Genomic DNA, 22,752 nt, shown 5'->3' on the forward strand with positions numbered 1-22,752 from the left:
CTCCATGCAGAGCTGCCAATCACCGCTCATTAAACATCAAGACACATTCCTCCCTCCACCAAGCCCAGATTTAAAGAGCTCTTTATCTGGGTCTCTGCCGCTCTTTTGCCTCTCATTCTTTGTGTTTTTCAGGTGAAAAAACATCCATTGTCTCATTTCAGTGGCCATTACAATAGGATATGTAGACGTGTTTGAGCTATAAAAAGCATTTTCAGTCTGAAATACATATTTAGATTTTTTTTTTATGGCTCCATCTCTTCCCATTATCACCATGTCAACAATTCCTAAACATTACCTTTAGTGTGTTAACCATCACCAAAAAGACAATTTCTGGAGAAATTGGTTGCATAAAATATTCTATATGAATTATTATTGTATATAATTGGTTGAAATAACTTAATTATATTATTTTATCCATCATATGTGTATATTTACTTGCCTCTTAGAGATAAATTATTGATTTATTATTATTACTTGATGTTTTGAATTTTTTTACGTACTCATACTGAAAAGTTATTCTGAATTTTTATATCAGATGAAGATACTTTGAGTAAATATATGAAATTACTCTTGGAAAATTAAAGTATTTTATGATGTTTTTTAAGTTGAACATATTGAAAAACTCAGTTTGGAGCAATACGACTTGACGTTGTAATGGTTGGTACTTGGAAAGTGCCATTTATTTTCCTTCACTGTACCCCAAAGAGTGGAGATAAGGATGTTAGCTTCTGCAATTTTACTAAGACGGTTTAGGGAATATTTTGAATTTGCACCTGTCCGCTAAAAGATCCAGAAGCGCAACACATCGTGCTCTGATGTAAAGAAACTCAAGTCTTTGCTGCCATTAAAAAGAAATCCCTTAAACATGGTGAACTTTCCCACAACGTCACAAATCTGGTGCTGATTCTTAATCATCAAGAACTTTACAATCAAGAAGGAAAACAAGTGGATTTCTGTTGTTTCTTAAAGATGTTTCACCTCCGATCTAAAAGGCTTATCAGTGGAAAAATGAGAGACGTCCACTTTCCTTCTACTGAAGCATTTAACACACCGACAACGGGTCGGATCCAACGCCAAACGTCTTCGAACAATAAGTCAAAGTGGTTAAGATTTAATTAGAATCAAACTGTGACAATGTGTAAAAACCTTCTTCATAAAATGCTGTCAGATACATAAAGGCACACTTGTTGCAGAATTGAACACAAAGTACTGCACAGATCTTTTCTGTAGTAACTGTTGTTTATTTTCTGTTCTTTTCCAGCTTCCCTGCAGGTTTCCATATCCTTGCACAAGGTGGAGTTAAGCGTCGGAGAGTCCAAATTCTTCATCTGCACAGGTAATTTAAAACTTTTTATTTGTCCAGAAGGAAATTTAAACGATGTTCAAATTAACTCATCTTAATCCAACATTCCTCAAAGATCTCCAGTAGCTGTCTGTAATACAACAAATTTGAAGTCACCTCTGACTAAAGACATTGTGTTTTTTTAAAAGAAGACGACATTTTAAATGTTAATGCTGTAGACAGGAAATATCTCAGGTAGCAGTCAGTACTGCAACATATCTGAAGAGGCTTCTGACTGAAGGCTGTTGCTGTGACATGCTAACAGCTCTGTAGCTTAGCAGAGACTATATTCCTCAGCAGCATCAGCTGCTAACCCACCTCCTCTTTAACTCTGTCTGGGCGTATTTGATGTTTCTGTTTGTAAAAAAAATGTTTCTTCTCCATAAAATCCCCATCAATCACGTCGAGGTGAAGCGCTGTGAGGGTTGTGGGTGTGTTTGCTGTCAGCTACGGCATCCTGGATGCCCTGTCATTACAGTTTGTCCCTTTGTGAACGCCACACGTGCGCAGCAGCAAATAAGCCGTTGTCGGGGCCAACGGCGGCTCGGTGGGGCGGCCATGCTTTCTGGCAGGCCCGGCCCGCCTCCTACTGGCTGCCGTCTCTCTCCTGCCAACCCACTCGACAGGGGGCTAACAATCAAGAGGGTAGAAACGCGCTTGGAGGATTGTGAGGGAGAGTTAAGGCACACTGAGCAGTGAAGAAACGGGGTGGAGGGGCAGAAACACAGGAAATGAATAAAACCAGAGGATAAAAAAAGCTTTTAATGTGAAAGGCTTACAGAAGAAAATGGAAAAGCTTTTGAAGCACGGTGAAAATGTATCTGTGGAAGTGTTTGTACCACCTTTTCCACCCTGGACTGGTACCAGGCTGGCAGGAAGTTCTGCCAAACGCAGGAAGCTGAAACGAACCTGCAAACAAAAAGTCGGAGCTGTTAGAGGGATTTTTCTGGCTTTCAGCTGCAATCATCTTCCAGCTGTTGGCAAGTTAAGTTTGGGCCTCCAAGAGCACCAAGCATGCATTTATAAATATATATTAATATTTAAAATAGCATCCAATAATACAATTACACAGATAATTGGTCAATTTCTTATATGAAGTGATATAAGGATACCGAACTTGTTAACAATAATTTATTGTTTCTGTTGTTACTTTACGGTGTTTTCACTGTGTGTCCAGATGCAGCCTTGAGGACAGAATAAACTTTTAAAACAAAATTTTCTGTTATTAATCATCCAAGAAGAAAAGCAGAGACATTTTTATCTGTATGCAGCTGAACTTTGAACACAATCTAATTAGGTTCTCCAGATCTTTGACCTCAGATTAGGATCTCATTAAAGTAAGAGGAAACAGAGGAAACATTGGTAATTAGTTATTAATTCGTGAGTAAAAATCATGAGTTAACTAAATCTGAATTTTCCCCTTGATATTATCCCTGCACCTCAAAAGATATACATGTTTTTATGGATAAATCTTGTTTAAAATCTCAGAATTGCTGCATTTTTATCCCATGTGAAAACTTAGACCTGAAGAAAAAATTATGAAATCTTTATTTTATTTGAGAAAACACAAAAAAATTAGACTGTTTTTTGTCATTCAGGCCACATTACAACTAGATAAGCAAAGATAAGCCAATAAAAGGATTGGTTTATAATCTCACATTGTTGTGAAGATTTGTGAATCTGTTGAAAATTGTAGGTTTAGTTTCACAAAAATACGTCAATCAATCAAGTTCATTTCAGTAAGAAGGCAGCATGAAGTGTTTTACATCATAAAAACACAAAGTTTAACAATTGAAACATTACATTTAGCCTAAGTTAATTAATTATGGTTCAAAACTTTAAACAGGTTGGTTTTTAGTCTAGATTTAAGGAAAGTCAGTAAGTTATTAGAATAATTGAAAAACTGAAAATAAATTTGTTTATGTGACTAAAAACCTTGTTTACAAGAACATAAACTAGTAAATATTGTGAATATGACATTATGTCACCACTAGGAGTATTTTAATCACCTTAACCTGACGTTAGATGTAACTGCGTTGCTATGGGAACATGTTGTTAGGATCAGATGCTTTTAAAGCCATAAAAGAAGTTAGCTTTTTATGATAACTAGCGGTTCGATAGTTTGAGCTGCTGCATTTTCACCTGCTAATAAACACCTGAAAGCTCGAGCCGCTGGGTCCAGCAGTGGAGCCACTTCCAGCTTTTGTCCCAGAACAGAAGATTTGACACCTGGCGACTTATTCTTGCTTTTAAGGAGAAAGTCTGAGAGGCTTCCTGCCTTTGTTCTTCCCCTCTTAGCACAGAAAAGCTTTATTTTCTGCCACATGGCCTTCGAAAAAGAAACTGTAGGAGGCCAAGAGAGGAGTGAGAAGCTGAAAGAGAAAACTTTAAGTTGGTAGTTTTAGATTGACCTTAGGAAGAAGTTGAAGCTAAGTAGTCCAAAGAAAGAGCCTTTGTTCCTGTCAGCTTGTTCTTTCAGATATTTTGCTGTTCAGATGTTTTATAAAGCTTACAGAAGGTAAACCAGAGAGCAGGGGTGTCCAAACGTTGTGTCAAAAGAAGCAAATAAAGTAGCCTGATATTTACTGAAGATCCAAAACCGTAAAGATATGTTTACCACTATGTGTTAGAATAATTGTAAATAAAAGAAAAGGAGTGAATTCTCACCAAATTCTCAGTAATTTAGTGATTAATCAGTTTATTTTTGGTAGGAAATGTTTAAAATCTAAAAATGTGACTTTTTTCTAACAAATTTCTTTGTTTTTTCTAGAAAATTTCTGAAATTTTTACTGCAATGGCCCTAATACACTACAGCAGATTTTGCAGGATTTTGGTCACTTTGTTTCAAAATGGCACAAACTAACAAAGAAATGCTCACAAAAATGAAAGTTTTCTGCATTTGTAAAGTTCAACACAAAGTTTTGTCTTCCATCAACATTTTTTTTCGCTTTTTATTCAGTTTCATAGTCAAAACATTCACCAACATCCAGTGACTTTCAGTAAACTCCACTAAATCAATACATTTTTGAAAAATGAACAACACACATCCAGTTCTAACACGAAAAATCCAAAGATAATAGAAAAACATCAACATTTATGAGTTTTTTTTACAATAAGACAAACCTGCTAGATTTTATGTTTCAGACCCATAATAATTTATTACTCCCTTGTTTACAGATTAATGCGTCTTTATTTCATTAAAACATTGTGTTGTGTTAGTTGTGCAGGTAAAAAGAAAATGTTTTTCTTTTATTTTTTCTTTATTTTTAATTAAAAATGAATAAAAATTGAACAGTGCCGTAACATTAGGACATCACTTCTACAGAGGATAAAATCTTTCATGTTTAGAACAAGATGTCTTTGTTAAATTATTGATATTTAGGGCGGTTTGATTTCGTCTTTTGTTGCTGTTGTAGTTTTCTCCAAACATTTTAAAAGCCTTGTTTGATAGCTCTCAGCCCCAACCTGCAGTTAAGCACCAGTTCTGCTGTAAAGGAACATTACAACCTTCATGTTAGCTGTGGTAATTGCTACCTGCTAACACTTAACCACCCCATTAGCAGCTGCTCTGCTTTTTAGGTATTAATCATTTTAACCTTGCTACTCTGCTGAAGCAATTACTAAAGATTACAGGAACAGGCCTGTCTAAAGAGGCTAGGTAGGTTTAATTGTGTGTTTTTTCTGAGTGTTTTATTCCACTGGCCTTCACAGTTATTAGCGCTCCTGGTGGAGAAGTGTGAAAAAAAAAAAAAAATCCCTAAAATTGATCCGTCTCTTTTATGCACCAGTTATTCAACGAGGAAAGGAAATCTCTGAAAAACTGTTGATTTTGTGTCTAAATAAGCATTTTTTTTGTTATTTTGCTTATGTGATCAGAAGCATGTGTCCAGATATTTACATTTGTGACAGTAGGTTTAAAATTAAAAAATGACGTAAAAACACGGTTTGCAGGTGGATCAGACATGCTTTCCTCGTTTAATACTCCAGTTTTTGTTTCTGTTCTTCCTGTCCAACATTTCACAACTTGATGAATCATTTGTGGGGGAAAAAAAATAAAACATGTCAGAACTAGGGGTTGCATGACTTTAAAGTTGACGTGAAATGGCTAAACCTTTCAGAGGTGCAACCTTCCTACGTATGAACCTTCTTTTCAAGTTTTTAGTTTTTATTTATATTCTTTTCTTTGTATTTTTATGTTTTGGATTTTGTTTACCAGCACTGATATGAACAGTTTTTTATAAGCCTGGCGGGCCTCCAGGCTTTATTTGTGCCCCACCAGGCTTAGCATTGCTTATTTATGTACGTTATTTTTTTATGTTTGCGTTTTATAAGAGGTTATCGTTGGTGTTCAGATGTTAATCTTCCAATAAAACATAATTATGAAGTGATATTTAAAAATTTCCTGTCAATTTTAAACATTTTTTACTCAAAAACACGACAGGTTGCTGGATGAATGACACCTAAACACCGGGCTTAGCAAGTTTTCTGGGGGAAACCTTGAATTATTTACATTTTTATACAATTATAACTGCCTGACAAACTCTAGTTCACCTTCTATCTTCTATCTCAGTTTTGTCGACTGGCTCCATAAAAAGTCTTTGCAGACTAAAGAATCGACTAGTCGGAGCAACTTCTAATCAGAACATGAACTTTTATTTCCTAAACAGGATAATAATGCAAACCAGTCCCTTTATGTTCCAACCAATGGAAAAACAGAGAAGATATTCAAATGTCATACACTAATTCATTATTAGTGTAACTTTATCTACAGTTTTATCTAAAATCATTATTAATTGTCGATCTTTCTTCTTCTGCTTCAGCGACATTTGGGTTTGATTCCTCGTCTATTACTGATCGATCACACGATTAATAAATCTATAACCCAAACCACCTGAAACCACAAGTTAAGCTTCATCTGCAGCAGCAAACAGTGTAAACATTGTAGCCAACAACAACGCTTTTATTGTAATTACGTCTATCCACCATGTATCCACGAACCTTCACTGTTTTTTTCTAATCATATAGAGTAAAGTTCTTGCTTTTTATTCAGATCCTCACTCCTGGGTGGGGAAATGTTCAACACACAGTCGTTTTAATGAAGGCCCGACTCAGAGGACCCAGCAGAAACTTCCACAGAGCAGAACATCTAATGCAAACACCAAGTTTTTCTGGCTTCTCTTAGCAGCAGCTGCAGCTGAGGCACATGAAATGATTCGTTCCTACACAGGAGCTCCACGTTTGAACAGATCGGCTCTAAAGATGTTATGCAAACTGAAAACCCCTGGATGGTGTTTCATCATCTCACTGGTACCTGAAATGAAAACTCTCCCACCAACAGCTTCGTTTCCTTCTGTTACACACACACTGGTTTTGTCTGAGTACCCAGTAACACAGCAGCTCATAATCTCCCTTGGTGGCAGATGAAAGCACTAAATAAATAAAAAAAATAGATAACTTTTAGAAAAATCGCAAGGTGGCACAAAAAGTCTGCAGTTCTGCAAGTGTCTTCTGTGAAAAGGTACTAAACTCATCCAGTTCTTTAGTTTTGTTTTCTCTCCTAAGTTTAGCAAATTATTTATTTGGAATAGTTTGAAAATTTGCATATTGGTGCCACTGATCAACACTGTTAAAAGTGCATAAGGACCTAGATATAGGTGAACTGTCAAATATTAAGTTTTATGTTTTACTTTCTGAAATTGATGGAGAATCTGTGGAAAAAGATAAAGATTAGGGTGATGGTGTGGAGGCTTTCCAACCTCAAAGACTTTCATCACCAAAGTTAAAACCTTAAAATACCAGAGATTAGGATAAATCCTTGTCAATATACTATTTTAAAAAAATAAAATTTCAATTAAAAAAAACTATTTTCTAGCAGAAAGTCTAAATCTGGTAGATTTGAAACTAAAATGTGGTACAAAATAATCCAAATTGATATGCAGCTCATGCTAAATTAGCCTCAGAAAAGCTGAGTAGAAACAGTTTGTATCTGATTTTTGTTTGCTTTAACAATTAAATTAGGCAAAATATCTTCTATTGTCTGCCTACAATAGAAAAAACTGCAACAGTTAGCATTAGCATCAAGAAACTGAGATGAAGTTCCTTAGTTTTCACACAAACTTGACTAATAAAGCTGATTCTGACATGCAAAACCTTTTATTCTTGGGATCTACCATGATATCTTCCTGTTTATAGAAATATTGTCTGGTTATTTTATTAAAGAGCAGATAAAATTCTCAATAAAATGATTTTTGAGTTTCACTTTCACAATTCTCGCCCTTGTGGAAACAAATTTGAACAAACCAGAGGGGATTTAAGTGATGCTCGACTCCACTTCTGAGTTCACTTTTATATTTAAAGTAAGGAACAGCTTGTGTCTTGTTTTAGTGGGATTACAGTACATTTCCAGGACGGACATAAATGCCTGAGAACGTTCCCTCCCTGCTTTAAACTGGCTTCTTCCTTGAGTTTTACCAGGATGTTCCTGGTAAATATTGGCTCCAGTAGACATTTATAGACTGTAATCTTCCCCTTGCAGCAAGCAAGGCGATCCGCTCCATGCTTCAGTTCTAGAAACCTTTACATATTTCTTTTTGTTTTTTTCTAATCTCCAAACGAGGGTTTCGCTGCTGCCAGCGTTGATAAATCAGAATACCTCCGTGTCTGCGTTTTGCTAGCCTCTGGAGAAGTGGTCATCATTGTCCTGCCATCGCACCTCTCAGTCAGCGCTTACTTTTCCTGCCAAGATGTCGCCGTGGCGCCGGAGCTTATGCAGATTTTAAGATGTGCTATTCACGCAGATGTTAAGACACACAGAGGGATGCCAGGCTGAGTGTGCAGAACGGGCCGGCACGCTGCACACTCCTGTCTTCTCCCATCATCTCTGATTCAAATGGGGCTGTCACCATGCCGGTTGCATCAGCTCGAACTCATAACTGTATGTGCTGTCAGAAGGCTGTATAATGCGGAGAGGCGATAACATTGTGGTGCTAGCAGGTGGAAAAAGGCAGCTGCAGTGATACTGAGCACTTATCTGTTCCTTTCAAGTGCCCACATGAGGCAGAGGAATCTGCTGGGTGCAGGGATGGTGTACGATCGGTGTGCTTTGAAGCTAAAAAGTGGCAGAGGAGGAGAGTTAGCTTATTTGTTTGCTCAACCTCCCCTCCGTCCATCAAGCGTTACCTCCAGGCTACAATCACCACTATAGACCATATAGGTCACGCCTCAGTTTTGCTCAAGGGCATCTTGTATTTAATTTGTCGGCTTAGGGTTTTTGCAGAAATCCGCCGTCTTCTCCTATTTAGTTCACTGAAAAAATGAGGATCTGTCTCTGGTCTTGTTCTGGGCTGATGGATAAGCCAGATAATGGGCTGACACAGTCGCTGTTTTATTAACACGCCTTCCAGACGAGGGGCACCTGCTGCTTGCAGATGGCTCTGTCATCTCCTTAAGTAGCTGCACGAGGTCTCGCTTCACGGGGCACATGAGGACGCCCCGGTTCAAGTTCGGTTTTGATCTGAACGGATTTACGTTGGAAGTGTTTCCTCTTTTGGTTCCATGGTTTGATGTACCAAGAAGACACTGTCAACTAAATCCTTGATGCATCCGCTTTTAAAAGGGGAAGCAGCAGCTGAGTCGTATCCAATCAAATGTCAAGAAGTGTACAGGTAGCGTACCTTTGGAAAGCCATCGTTGATTCACATCACATAAATTTCCAATCATGCAACAATGTTTCCTAGAGTTGATGTAGCAAAGTCAGGAGAAACGAACAACAAGAGAACCCTCTGAGACTCTGAAAACCTTAGTTGGCATGTTAGACACAAAGAGGCTGAACAAATATTGGTTGTTTGAAAGAGCTAACAATGGAAAGCATTCACACCCGCCATGTTTAGTCCGCTTTAATTGAAGTTTGGTTAGTTTGCTTTAGATTTCCTCTTCATTGTGGAGTCGAACTCTGATGCAGACCAAGAAAGAGAAGTTAAGGTGTTGGTTTGGTTGAATTGAACTCTGGTGCAATTTGAATGCAGATATGAACACCAAGCGAACTGGAAACCGCTGCAAAAGCAGGAAGTTAATTCTGGTTAAATTCAGCCAAAACAGACACGAGAGTCTAGCGCAAGCTTGAGAAATGTCTCGAGGTTTTTTTTACCAAAGACAAAATAGGAATCCTACAACTGCTAAAATCCATTTTTGTTTACAATTTTTGTGCATAGTTCTTGTGTCGTTTCCTTCAGGAGTTTTTGGTTTTCCAAAGGATTTGGATCACTTTGGGCAGTCTAGTGTGACGATAAAACTGCAGCAGCTGAAAATGTAGCAAATGTTGCAATTTTGATCTCCAATCGAACCGAGTCTACTGGACTATCAGGTGTGAAAACAACCTTAGAAATATGAACTATAAGATTTCTAGAACAATGTCTTTTGGTGGGATGACACCAAAGTGTTAGACTATAACTCACAGCTATACAGTATAATAAAAACATCTAAACCAACAGTATTCAACCATGTTGGAGTCATTGGTCCAACACCAGAAGTTCTTTGGCTCTTTTTTAGTTATGTCCCTATTTCTACCATCCATCACCCCAAAGTGATTTTTGTTTCTAAGAACTGGATCAGAACCTCCATCTGAAGTTGGTTTCATTTGCGTTTTCCTGTTTCTCTGTCTGCTTCCAGCTATCGGTGAGCCTGTCAGGCTGGAATGGTTCAACCCTCTGGGTGAGCGCATCGTAAGCAGCAAACGGATGAACCTGCAGACGGAGGCGTCCCGATCCCGACTCATCATCTACAACGCCATCATCGAGGACGCGGGGATCTACCGCTGCCAGGCCACCGACGCCAGCGGCCACACGGAGGAGGCGTCGGTGGTGCTCGAAATCTACCGTAAGTTTCGCCTGTTACCATGCAACCGCACTTCACAGCAACCTGCAGATGCTCCACGCTGGCCTCCTGGGGAGAGTCAGACACGAATAGAATAAAGCTTTGAAATTAGGTTTTGATCACAGCTGATTCATATTCTCATCTGCACCACAAGCTGTTAAGGATGCCCCTGAACTTGAGGTCCACGTGTGCCTGTGGCTCCTGTGAATCTGTGTTGATGATTAAAGGATAATCATCAGCGATGCCTACGGGACTCGGATCCTGCCAGGCTTAATGAGAGACCTGGCACTTTGTCTAACCTGCCTTTGTGGCCCATTGATGTTATGAGGCAGGGGGTCACTCCATCGCTACGGAGACTCTCCTACATGCAAGCAGTCAGTTTCCTGCCCTTTGCTCATTGAGCGCATAATGAAGCCAAACCCTTAAAGGGAACCAAACTTTTCATACTTCCACTTCTGAAAACAGCCTTAGCCCTTAAACAAACACAATATGTTAAAGTTTTTTGGTGTCTGGAAAATGAGAAGTTTCAAAAGCCTCAGAATGTAACGTCACAAATCAGCAGGCACTGCCCGTTACCTAGCAACCCCAAGCTGAGCTCCAAAATGTTTGGTCAACTGCTTTTACCACTGTATGCGCTGTACAATGGCTGCTGGAAAAGACAAGTGTTTTGTTGTCTTGGTTGTGCAGGAGGCTCTTTCTAAGATGTTCAGTTGTGTGATTGAGTCTGTTTTTCAGCCATTTTCATGTGCAAGTGTAAATGTTGAGTTGGGGGGCGTGGCCAGCAGCAGCCTATTTGGATTTAAAGTGACAGAGGCCCTAAAACATCTCATTCTGAAATAAACTAATTCATTACCTAAGAACGATTTTGTGCCAAAAATGTAATTAGCATGTTTTGTATCACCCATAAATCTATCCTAACCTATTCAAGGAAACATAATAGGTCACTTTTAATTAATTTGTGTCATCAAAGTCAGTGGACGGGGCTATTGATGCTGCAGTCAACCAATCAGATATGAATCTATTTCCCTATAATTCAAATCAGTTTTGTGTATAAATTTACAACAAATGTCATCTCTTGGTACTTTTCAAAAAAATAATTTCAATTCTCAATTAATTATCTAAAGGAAACCCAGCAGATTGCATTGAGCCATTGATTTAATAAACTATATCATATCAGATGTGTTTTTTTTTTTTTTCCAAATAAATAATCGCCATATTTTTAACTTTGAAATTACATTCATTTTGTCACCTCTGGCCTTCCATAGGGTCCATTTCTGAAGCCACTTGAAGGCATAAATCATGAAAGGATTTAAGATTCTTTAACATAAGCCCATAAATTGCTACATTTCACACTCTGCACAGCTGAATGTATAACATTTGAGCGCTTACATCCTTGAAATGACCCGACCTTAACTGGAAAAAGGAGTAAAAAAAGAACACACTCATTCCTGTTCAAAGCCAGAAACATGTGATGAATTAACAATAAAGCACAAGATTTCCTCACTGAGAAATTACCCAGTGAGTCCTGTGATGGGACTGACTAAATACCCTTGTGCATGTTCAGGAGACAACACCAAGTTTAATTAGAGGAAACGTCAAAAGTACGAGGATTAACTCCAGGGAAACCGACACGTTCGCATGCGCTCTGGAAATCATCACCTGCTGGGCTGCTGTCTTCCCTTCCTCTCCCAGAGAAGCATTAGCTGAGACATCACAGCCTCAATCCCACCTGCCGCTGCTCAGTCATAGCCTCATTCTCCGCATAACCAGCCCCGCTGTTTCCTTGGCAACCGAGCGCCGCTCGTGCGCAGCCCCGTGGCGTGGGCTTCATGAGCAGAATGCGAATGAAGAGCCCTGCTGAAGCCGGAGCCCGCCGTCCCGCCTGCGCTCCTGGGTGGACCTGCTGGTCTGCAGCGTGTTGGACAGAACAATCTGACCTCAGGGTTAAAGTACACACACACGCACCTTTCCACACACACACACACACACGCACGCACACACACACACACACTCCAGGTCCACCCTCCAAATTATTGATTTCATCAACTTCCATGTTTGTGAAATGCAGTGATTTCCAGCATGTCGTCGTTACAGTGAGGCCAGTCCAGGGAAATTTTCCTGTCACATATAAGGTTCATACTGGAGCTTTTAGATCCTTGAAAATGCTTGATTAATCAAAAAATGTTCTAGTTTTTGGCAAAAATTCACTCCTTTTTTACACCGTTTTACGATTCCCTTTCAAGTTTTGGATCTACAAAACATATGAGCTATTTTTTCTTTTTGGTTTTTTTGCCCTGCAATTTTTTTTTTTTTTTGAATCTACAATTTTGGCCCCACATGATAAAAAGCCCCCGATTTAGGGGTGAAGTTCTTGAAAGTGCTTGATATTCTAACTGCACAGTTTTGTAATGAATGCAATCTAAAATGTGAAAAGTCTAAATTTGGAAAACGTTATTTACGATATAATTTGGCAACTGGAATATTGACATGTCAGTATTGATTTGATAAGTAAAACCAGGCGTGTTACTGTTTGTGTTTTAGGGGATTGGTGATGTGATCCTGTAAAGAAGCAAAAGAAGCAACATGGTTGTTATGTCATGGTGTCGAAAGTGAAGGAAAATAAATATAATATTGGTAAATATCAGCCGTAACAGCGGTGATGATATTGGACTTTGATATTGGCCCAGATCATCAAATCGGTGCATCAGGTTTTGTAGAGATTTGACCAGAATCTCTACAAAGATTTTATTTCCAACCAGCTGCGCTTCAGTGTAGCTCCAGTTTTAAATCAGACAAGTTATTTTTTTGACTTCTTTCATTGCCAAGTTTTTTTCATTTTTTCTTTCGTATTTGACTAAAGTGCTTGGTAGGCGTATTTTCCAAACGCATCATCAGAGTCCAGATGTGTTTGGAGGGAAACTGGCTGATATAAGGTGTTTAACTTCAGTGTTTCTGCGAACAGGAGAGCAGAAACTCTGCTGAGCGTTTCCTCATTTTGCTGATGTCAAGTCTGCAGCAGCGCGTTTCTCCAGAGACGATTTTCCCTTTCAGATTCTCTTGTCGAGCAACGTGACTACAAAAGGAAGCAGGAAATGGATACAAACAGAGTAAATAACTGACAGCAGAAGTATTCAAACTTTACAGAAGAAGAAATGAGGAGCGTCTTTTTTTTTCTTTTTTTTTTTTGGAAATGAGCAAAGAGCGGCTGAGGGAATGATGAGAGCGGAGTGAGTGACAGAAACATGCACAGGCATCCTTGAAGTTAATGAAGACGGTGAGATTCCAGACACGTCGCCGGGCGGAGGGTGCAGTCGGGGAGCGAAAGCTCATTTTAGGGAGCCGCCTGGTATAAATCACCCAGCTGAAATGCTAATGCCGGAGCCTCGCTAACGGAGAAGACTGATAGGAGAGCCGCCACTGATTTATTCACGCCTTCATGATGCGCCACGCAGGTGATGGCATGCGGCTGCGGCGCCGGCAGAGCCATCTTTGGCCCGCATCAGAGGCGCTGATGAGGCCTGGAGACGGATCTGCTGCTGCTTAGCGGGAAGCTCTTCAATCGCTGAAGAGGCTCCGCAGAACCAGAATGTCTGGGTTTCATTTCATCAGGGGCTTTTCTTTCATTCCTGCTGTATTTGTTCAGTACATGCAGCTCTGTGAAAAAATTAGGACACCCTAAATCACGTTTAGGTGATTACTAAGAACTTTTCACTTTTTTAGTAGTTTTATATCGTGAAAAGAAAAAGATTTCACTTAAAAAAATTAAACTAAATACTTAAAATACGTCTTCTAGCTGCAGCAAATGGCTTCTCTTCGTTAAGAGAAGCCATTTGCTTTTCTTAACGAAGCCTTGCAGCCTTCTCTCTAACATCAGTTTGATCTCAAGTCTGGACTTTGACTAGGCCTCCACTTGTGTTTGTGTCACTTTTTTCAGTAGACAGATGATTAACAGAGGTTGGAAGAATAAAAACAACAAGATTCCATTAAGTATTCAGTTTTTCTATTAAGAAATGCTCATCCTGATTTTTAATCTGTTAAAGAAAGTGATTTTTGTAGATAAACACCAAAAAATAATCTTGTTTCATAAAAGACATCTATATAAATGTGGGAATATTTTTAATGTTTTTTGGCATTTTTAGTGTTTTTCAGTGTTTGAAAGAGTCTTAATGAGATCTGGGCTTTGACTAGGCCCATTACGTGGGATTCTTTAATTGTCTGGTTTGTTTTGGACCTTGTCATGTTGCAGATTGAATTACAGTGCTTTTTTTTCTTTTCTTTTTTTTACATTTCAAAGACTTTTTGAAAGGGCTTTTCTTCAATTTTTCTCCACATAAAATCTGGTGATTAAATATCAATTTATCCAGACATGTTTTTTACTTTATAACAGCTTCATATCTGTAGCATTTGTTAAATGTGTGTTTTCGTTTGGCTCCACAGAGAAACTGACGTTCCGGGATGTAAAGTCGCCGCAGGAGTTCAGGCACGGCGAGACGGCGGAGGTGGTGTGTGATGTCATCAGCTCGCCGGTGCCGGTGGTGGTTTGGTACTACCAGGACAAAGAGATCACAGAGGAGCACCGCAGTGAGTTATCGCCACTTTCTGACTCACTTTGATTGACCTTTTTGTTTCGTTTTGCTCTTTTTACTAGAAGGGAATGTAAGGTTTTCCCATAATTTGTAAGCAAGCTTAATTTAAAATGCTGCTCTAAGTTTGTATCTGCGTACAGGAATCAGTGGAAACATATTTGGCAGCCGTAATTTGTTAGAAATTAGCAAATTATTGGTGAAATGAAGCTTGTTCTTACCAGATTAACTTTGTGCTCACAAACAACATCTTGGTGGTCTGGCTGTCGACTCCCTGCTCCAGTATTGGCTAAAGCCATAAGAGATACTGTTTTGTTTTCTGATCCATTCACTTCTAGTTTTTGTCTCCTTGTTTTGTTAGCCAAGCAGGAATGTATTCTCTCTATCCTATATTTTATGTATTTATTTAACTCCCTCTTACATTTTTATTGGTCATTTTATAGCAAAAGTGCTTGCCATATCATTTTTCTCTGTCTGTAATATTTGTTCAAACATCCCTGCAGCACATGTCCACTAAAAAATGGTTTTTATCTCTCAAATAAACAAAATGTTGCGATATTTTCAGAAAGTGAAACTCATAATTAGAAACTGTGTTTTATTTATGTTCAATTCTTAAAAGATTTTAAGAATTGAACATAAATAAAACATGTGTTAATTAACCATGTGTTAATTAACACATGGTGTTAATTATCACACCATGTGATAATTAACGTCTTTTGCACTTAACAGCAATTTTGCCGCCTTGCAGAAATGGAGAATGCGACAAAAGTTGAATAGCTGAGTGCATTAAAAACTGGAGCAAAACGTACCAGCTAAAGCCACAACAATCGTATCTAATGCTGCGGCCGGGTTATTTTCATCTGGCAAACATTTTCCTTCTTGGTTTGTGTTCAGCCAGCGGATCAGCTGTAACTTGCCAAGAAATTTGCAGCTTACAGCTTGTCCGATCTGCAGGGAAATAGCTGTCATTTTCAGCACCTCACAATTTAGATTTGGAGCTGTGATAACCATGGAAATAACATTACAGACTGGGTTACCAGGCGGCGCTGGTTATTCTAATAATTTGGACCATAAAAGTTGTAAGAAGAGCCATTCTCAGAGGAACTGAACCTAAACGTTCGAATATCAAGTGAAGAAATGCTCAGGAGCGCCGATCTTGTTTCATCTCATTGAAAACGTGCCAAAAACTCAGTTCTCTAGGAAATGCTTTTCCCTTCCTTTGTGTTGGATTCACAATGAGACAAGGGTATAAAAATCTACGGATAGAAACCCAATGGAGGAGGCATCTAATTTGGACAGAGCCCGTGTTAACAAGCCTCTGTGAGAGGATGGATTATGGAGCTGCTGGATGGGTGACATTCAAAGGCGCCGCTTCCCCGTGAGATTAAAAACACACCAGAAAAACATGGAAAAAATACATAAAAACAGTGGAGAAATGCGTGTTTTTATCCTGTACTGCCAATTCTCCATGGAAGATTTCACAGTCTCATTGTCAGCCCTCCTCTGTTCCCTTTAAGCAAAAGATGATTTATACCATTTATAGAGCTCTCCCTGGTAATCCCACCCTTTTTAGTTTTAACAGTGTTAAATATCAGGAGAATGGTCTACTTAATTTGCAAAGAAAAAGGAAGATGGAGGGAGAGGAGCACTCAAAGGAGGAATTCATTTTTAGTCATTTCCGTTCCTGTAAAATCAGTAATGCAGTGCGAACGGCGCTCATTATTTCATCTCCCCTCCTCCTTGATTTACAACTCTCTCCTCAAGAAAAAAAAGGCTCTGATTGGAAAGAGTGACCCTTTGAATCCTTGAATCTGTCACATTTTTAATTGAAATTCAAATCTTCTGTGACACTACAGTGATGAAAGCGCGTTTGTTTTTTCTTCTTCTTCTTTAATCATTTCTCTCTAATTGTGATGCGGGGATATAAATATCTTTGCTGGGCAGAGCAGATAGAGGCCCAACAGAGCCGAGCTGTAATTGCTAGAGTTTATCTGTCTGGACGTTATCAGGTAAATGAGCTGCGGCTCAGACTGACAGGCTGACTGCGTTGGACTGGAGATGGCATTTTCCTCCTGCTCCTCTTACGCTGCCGTTGTTTTGTTTTCTCCTCTCCTGTCGACCCGTGAAGGCAGGTTCCAGGTGCTGCCGAACAACAACCTGCAGATCCGCCAGGTGACCAAGGCGGACGAGGGCGTCTACCGCTGCGAGGCCAGCGTGGAGGCCAGAGGGGAGATCGACTTTGTGGACATAGCCGTGGTCGTCAACGGTGAGTCTGATCGTTTAAACTGCTGCTTTTATGCCATGTAGTTCTTACATTTTTAGCTTTTTAGATAACTAACATTCTGGGGGGGCTGGTTCCCCACCTAAAGAGTGTGAAAGTAACAAATAACCACTAAAATCTGACCATTTCTGTATCTGTTCCCTCTGTACCATGCATTTTTGTCTTTTTTTAGCCGTTACAACTGTTTACTCCATTGTTAGCATGCTGTAACGTGTTTTTTCCGAGCCGTCTTTAAACGCAACATGAGCCCTAAGATGTGCTGATGTCTGTTATAATCATGGCAACAAACTTTGCACAGCTTTTACCCCGCAAACTTACCGAGTGAATTCAGTAATGCTGCTGACTAGCTATGTTAGCTAAACATGCTAGCTAATGTAGCATGATGAAGCTACGTTGAGCTTATTAAGAAGAATAGGCTACTATTTTTGTTATTTATGTTCAAATGAGTAACTTTTTGGGTAAAAGGTACTTTTAAGAGTAGTTTTACTGCTCTGTACTTTTTTCTTTTACTTGAGTAATATTATTACTATTGCTTCTCTTACTTGGGTAGATTGATTTTGCATTTAAAGAAAAGAAATTCCAGAGATTGGAAACATTAGATTTTTGCAACATATGAGCTAAATCCCTTTGGAGCTGGGGGGAAAAAGAAGGAAAGTGAGTTATTCCTCCCTTTTCAGGATGACTTTGTAGCATGATTGAGCTATGATTGCTATGCTAAGTTATTTTAATCGGCGCTAGTTTGTCTAGAAAGTCCGATTTGATTGGAAAGATGCAGGAAGCAGGAAGTGGGCTACAATGCCGTGCATTCTGGGTACAAAATAAATAAAGCCACAACAAACGTGAGCGCCTAGCATTAGTGGGAGAAATGATTCCAGGCTTTTTGCCAAAGACAAATAACCACCAAAATCTGACACCACTCCATTTTCATTTACATTTCATGTCTTCTTTGGAGGTCTTTGTATCACTTCCTTCAGTGGTTCTTGGTGCAGCGCCCCCACAGGTGAGGAGGGGAACAGGAACAGTGTGAAAATAACAAATGTTGCAGTTTTAGTCCCCAATCAAACTGAGTCTTCTGAACTGCCAGGTGTGAAAACATGCTTGAATTACACTCATCTCCCACAGATACAACAGGTTGATTATTTAAAAACACAAATGCCGACTTTAGCCAATCAACTCAGTGCACCAGAGTTCTGTCAATAGTTCAAGGTACTGATGGTTCTTTAGATCCACTTTGAGCCTCATAAACTGGTTTCTTGGACATGACTGTATCATAACATCCAGAGTTGGTAGAGGAGACGTCAGGAGGGCTGGCCAGCCAATCAGAAGCACAGTTGGCAAAATGGCTAATCCTGATTCTCCATCAACTTTGACTAGTATATTTAATATCTGTGACTAAATTTAGACGCCAGATTCACTTTGCACCAGTTGGTTAAAGGATGAATCGACTAAATAGAGCCAATCAGTGAAAACCAGAGTGACTGTCCAATTTTTTTTTTTTTGAAAAAAATGTTTTGCTTGTTAACTAAAACATCGATGATGATTCCAACTTTAGAGCACAACCAGGTGTTTGTGTTTGACAAGATCACTGGCACAAATCTCAACACAATCATAAAAAATGATCCTGATCTGAAAATTGGGATGAAGAATCAACAAAATAAGTCTGTCACAGCAGTGTTGGAATATGTAGTTAAAAAAAAAAAAAAAAAAAAAAAGCTGCACAGCTGGTCTTTGTCTCCTCGATTCGGATAAACCAACAAAAACATCCATCTGGATTCCAGGCACATACGTGCTCCTCTTCGCACAGTGCCAGCAGATTGACGCGCATTAGGGACCAGGCTCCCTCTGCATACGCAAGTTGTTTTGGTTCTCCTGTTTTTCTAAACTCAACATGAATCGTTGCTTTTGTTCAGGTGGCCGAGGTTAAAGGTGCAATAATGAAACAAGGGCAGAGGAAAAGCAGCGATGGTTCTCACTGCACGATGAAACTGTCGGCTTGGTTTCAGGGTTCCTGTGGATGCTCCACGTCCTTGAGTTTTAATCAGGTGTTTTCAAGGTTTGGGAAGTGCTTGATATTCAAACTGCACAGTTTTGTAACGTTGGATTAAAAGCCTGAATTTGGAAAACGTTATTTACAGTTGAAACACAGACACTTTTCTTACTGACTGAAGTTAAATCAGACTCTTCTTGGTTTTTCTTAGTTAGAATAACAAAATTATTTTAAGTTACAAAATGCTAGAACATTTTTAACATTTTTTAAAATTATTTCTTTAAAATATTTTTAAAAACGTTCAAAAATATTTTTAAAATGTTTTTGTAAATATTTTAAAATAATATCGCAAAAATACTTTTTAAATATTTGTTAACATTTTGAAATATTTAAAAATACATTTAAAAACATTGAAATATTTTTTAATATTTTAAAGATATTTCCAAATATTTTAAAAATATTTTTTTAATATTGAAAATTATTTTAAAAAATATTTTAAAGATATATTTTAAAATGTCTAAATATTAAAAATATAAATATTTTAAAATATTTTAGAGATATTTAAAAAAGTATTTTTTTAAATATCTAATTCATCTGTGTAATTTAAAAAGTTGGCTTATATTTTAGATGTTAAAAGTTATTAAAATGATATTTTTTGTTAAATTGGTGTTTTCTTCTCAGACCTTTCAGGTGCGTTGGATGTGATTTCAAAACATAAATCTGAATCCTTTGACTCTGCCTAAAATATACATTTTTCATCACAATACATTCTTAATAAAGGTAATAAATGATGTCATAAAACAGTAAATTAAAACTTTAGCTCCAAATGCTTGAAAAGACAAAACATAAGCCTGAGTACTTTGACCTGGAAGTAGATCTATCCAGAGGTCTGGATGATCTGCAGTTGGTTTAGTGGCTGTGAAATGACATGAACACCTTCAGGTTTCTCCATTAGTTCACAATAGAGCCGTCGTCTCCTGCAGACTCACCCGGGTAAACTCACTTTCTGGCTCGCTTGCCTCTTAAGCTTCTATTAGTGCGACTTTTCTCTTCCCTTTCTTCTCCGACGCGGCTGAAAAATAAAATTAGTAATGGCGCCGGGTGCCGCGGTCCAGAAATCAATGGATGTCATTTTAATTTCCTCATTTGTTCTCATTTACGGTGAGTCACCTGAGACTGCCGGCTTGATTGAAATGTGATCTCACTAAAGCCACCAGCGTCTTGTAATGCTCCAACAGCTGCAATATTGTCTCTGCCTATGTAATTCTCTCACACTTAATGTAATAGCAGCGCGGGACCCAGCCCAAAAAAGTATGAATTGCATTTAATTTAGCACACCACTTACCTCACTTCTGTGGAAGATCCAATAAGCCTGCTCAATGAGGCGCGGCCCATTATTGCAGTGATGCAACACTTGCCATGTGGTGCTGCGATGGGACGGGCTGCAGGGCTCTGCTGAGCTCGCAGACACACTTGATAAACTCTCTCTGCCTCAGGAAGAAACTCTCTGCTCACCCCGTCTTGGAGGATGTTCGCCCTGCAGCTCCTCTGTTTAAACACCTGACGCTAACTGTTAGCTTTAAAACCTCACGGCTCACAGGTGTCCTCCGACGGCTTTTCATGTTGCCGCTTGTGAACTTTTTGGATAAGATCCCCTTTGTGAATTGTTAAATATTATCGGGTTTGCAATGCAACAGCAAAGAGAGAAAAGGCCGAGCTGCTGAATGCTAACAACAAAACAGAAGAACAAAGTGTAGCTGGCTCCTCGCTTTCATGATCTCATCATTTCTCCTCTGTCAGATTTAGTTTTTATTCAACTGAATTTTGTTTGTTTTGCCTTTTTCTTCTCTGATGTAGATTTCGACCCGTTACTGTTACCAAAAAACCACAAGTTTGCTCTTTGTTTCTTAAATATTTAAATGTAATGCATTGAAAGTGTCTGATTCTTAAACTTGATGTCTTTTTAAGTTACAAAAACAAAAATGATCTAATAAAATGATCCATGGATGGCGACAGGTGGTTTGTTTCTGAACGCACTTCTGACTTGATTCTTTGAAAAAAATATGTATTTCTTGCAAAAACAGACAAAATAATAACTGATAAGTTCTTATAATGTGGACGTGAAAGAGAGCTAACTTAATCTGATGCTACAAGTTCAAAAAAACTCAATCTGGATCTACGGGGAACATTTATATCATTTATAAATTACAGGGGCCACAAATGGCCCTTGGGCCACATGTTGGAAACCCCTGGTGTAAAAGTTACTAAAGTAATCACATTTGAAAATTTAATAATTAAAGACTTAGCTTCCAGACTAGCTTAAGGACATGCTAACTGCTTAAAACACCTAAACTGATAAAATTTAATTTGACAAAATGCCAAAAGAATTTATGTCAAGTTCAAAATTTGAAGAAAACAAAATATCTATCATTTTGTGAAATTTCTGTGAGTCATTGTGTATTAAACTAGTTTCAGAAAGTTATTTTATAAGCTTTTCTGTTATTTTTTAAATAGATTTTTAAATAGATGTTGGTGCTGCAGCATTGTAATGATTAATCCTCTTTTCCCAAGATGTCTGCATAAAGCTGCAGGAGCGACGCTGCAGCCTCCGCTCCAGTCGCTAACGCTAACAGGCTTTGGCCAAACTTCCAGTCTGATCTGACAAAGTGAGCAATTGTTGCAGAAAAGCTTCCAGTCTTTTGATTTAATCAGGTCTGCCTCCAAACAGAAAAGGTCTGAGCGAGTGAGTGAAGCACCAAGCTGCTTCTTTTGGTGTTTTTCCTCCTACATGCCCATTTGTTTCTGGGGCAGCAGCTGTCCCCGGCCCAGAGGGGCTTTTAATTTAGCCTCTGGCATAAAGGTGTGCAGAGAGGGGTGATAATGGTGACATGCCTAGCAGAGACATTTACTTAAATGCCACAGGCTGTCATGGGGCACACAAACACGAGCCTCCTGCCTCAGCCTTGTAGGAAGTGGAAATATATCGTCATGGGGTCGGCTTCTCATTCATGCCTCATTTTACCTCCAGCGTGCAGCTTTTCAGGAATTAGGCGTTTTTATTTTCAGCCCAAAAGTCATTCACTCTTTTAAATTTAAAGTTACGGTTTAACCAAAACACTGAGGCGTATCATTAAAAGGGACGGTTTCCTCACCCACGAATTTGATCTTAGACTTGAGCTGTGACAGAAAACCACCCACAGAAAAACATTTAGCATTTAAATCAAGAACAAACAGCGATACTCAAGAAACAAGTGTACGATTGATGAACAATAGTTGACATTTTTGATGACTCAGCTGCCAATTATCAAATTTTAACAGCTTACAAAACATTTTGCATGTTAGAATGAATAATTGTCATGAATAAAGTCGCCTTTTGTAAAGGTAAACATGACTGTAATTATTGGCAGGGATGATAAAAATGATTTAATAAAAAAGATACTTCTGTATAGTCTACAAGAAAAGGTACAAGACAAAGTTGTGACCAAAGTTTGCAGTAGTTGTGCTGACTTTAGGTGACAGACGGGAGCTGAATCATGCAGGACAGGTGTCAAACTGAAGGCCTGGGGGCCAAATCTGGCCCGCCGTAGCTTATAATGTGGCCCTCTACACTCTCCACACATAAAATGAACAAATCACATTTTTTTCTGATTTTATTGCAAATTTTCCCAAATTTGATCAATAATCACTC

The 22,752-nt window shown here is 38.7% G+C and overlaps 1 protein-coding gene across 3 annotated transcripts in view; it reads left to right on the forward strand.

Annotated features, from left to right (window-relative positions):
* Positions 1–22,752, forward strand: part of LOC103152127 (neural cell adhesion molecule 2) — a 296,231-nt gene that overhangs the window by 212,275 nt on the left and 61,204 nt on the right. For all 3 annotated transcript variants that reach the window (XM_016660909.1, XM_016660908.1, XM_007572476.2), the window contains exons 2-5: positions 1,262–1,336; positions 10,010–10,216; positions 14,651–14,794; positions 16,925–17,062. In XM_016660909.1, coding sequence (XP_016516395.1) covers positions 1,262–1,336; positions 10,010–10,216; positions 14,651–14,794; positions 16,925–17,062 — 564 coding nt within the window. The remainder of the gene's footprint in view (positions 1–1,261; positions 1,337–10,009; positions 10,217–14,650; positions 14,795–16,924; positions 17,063–22,752) is intronic.

This window comes from Poecilia formosa, unplaced genomic scaffold, assembly GCF_000485575.1.
Source record: "Poecilia formosa unplaced genomic scaffold, Poecilia_formosa-5.1.2 Scaffold301, whole genome shotgun sequence".
Classification (NCBI taxonomy): domain Eukaryota; kingdom Metazoa; phylum Chordata; class Actinopteri; order Cyprinodontiformes; family Poeciliidae; genus Poecilia; species Poecilia formosa.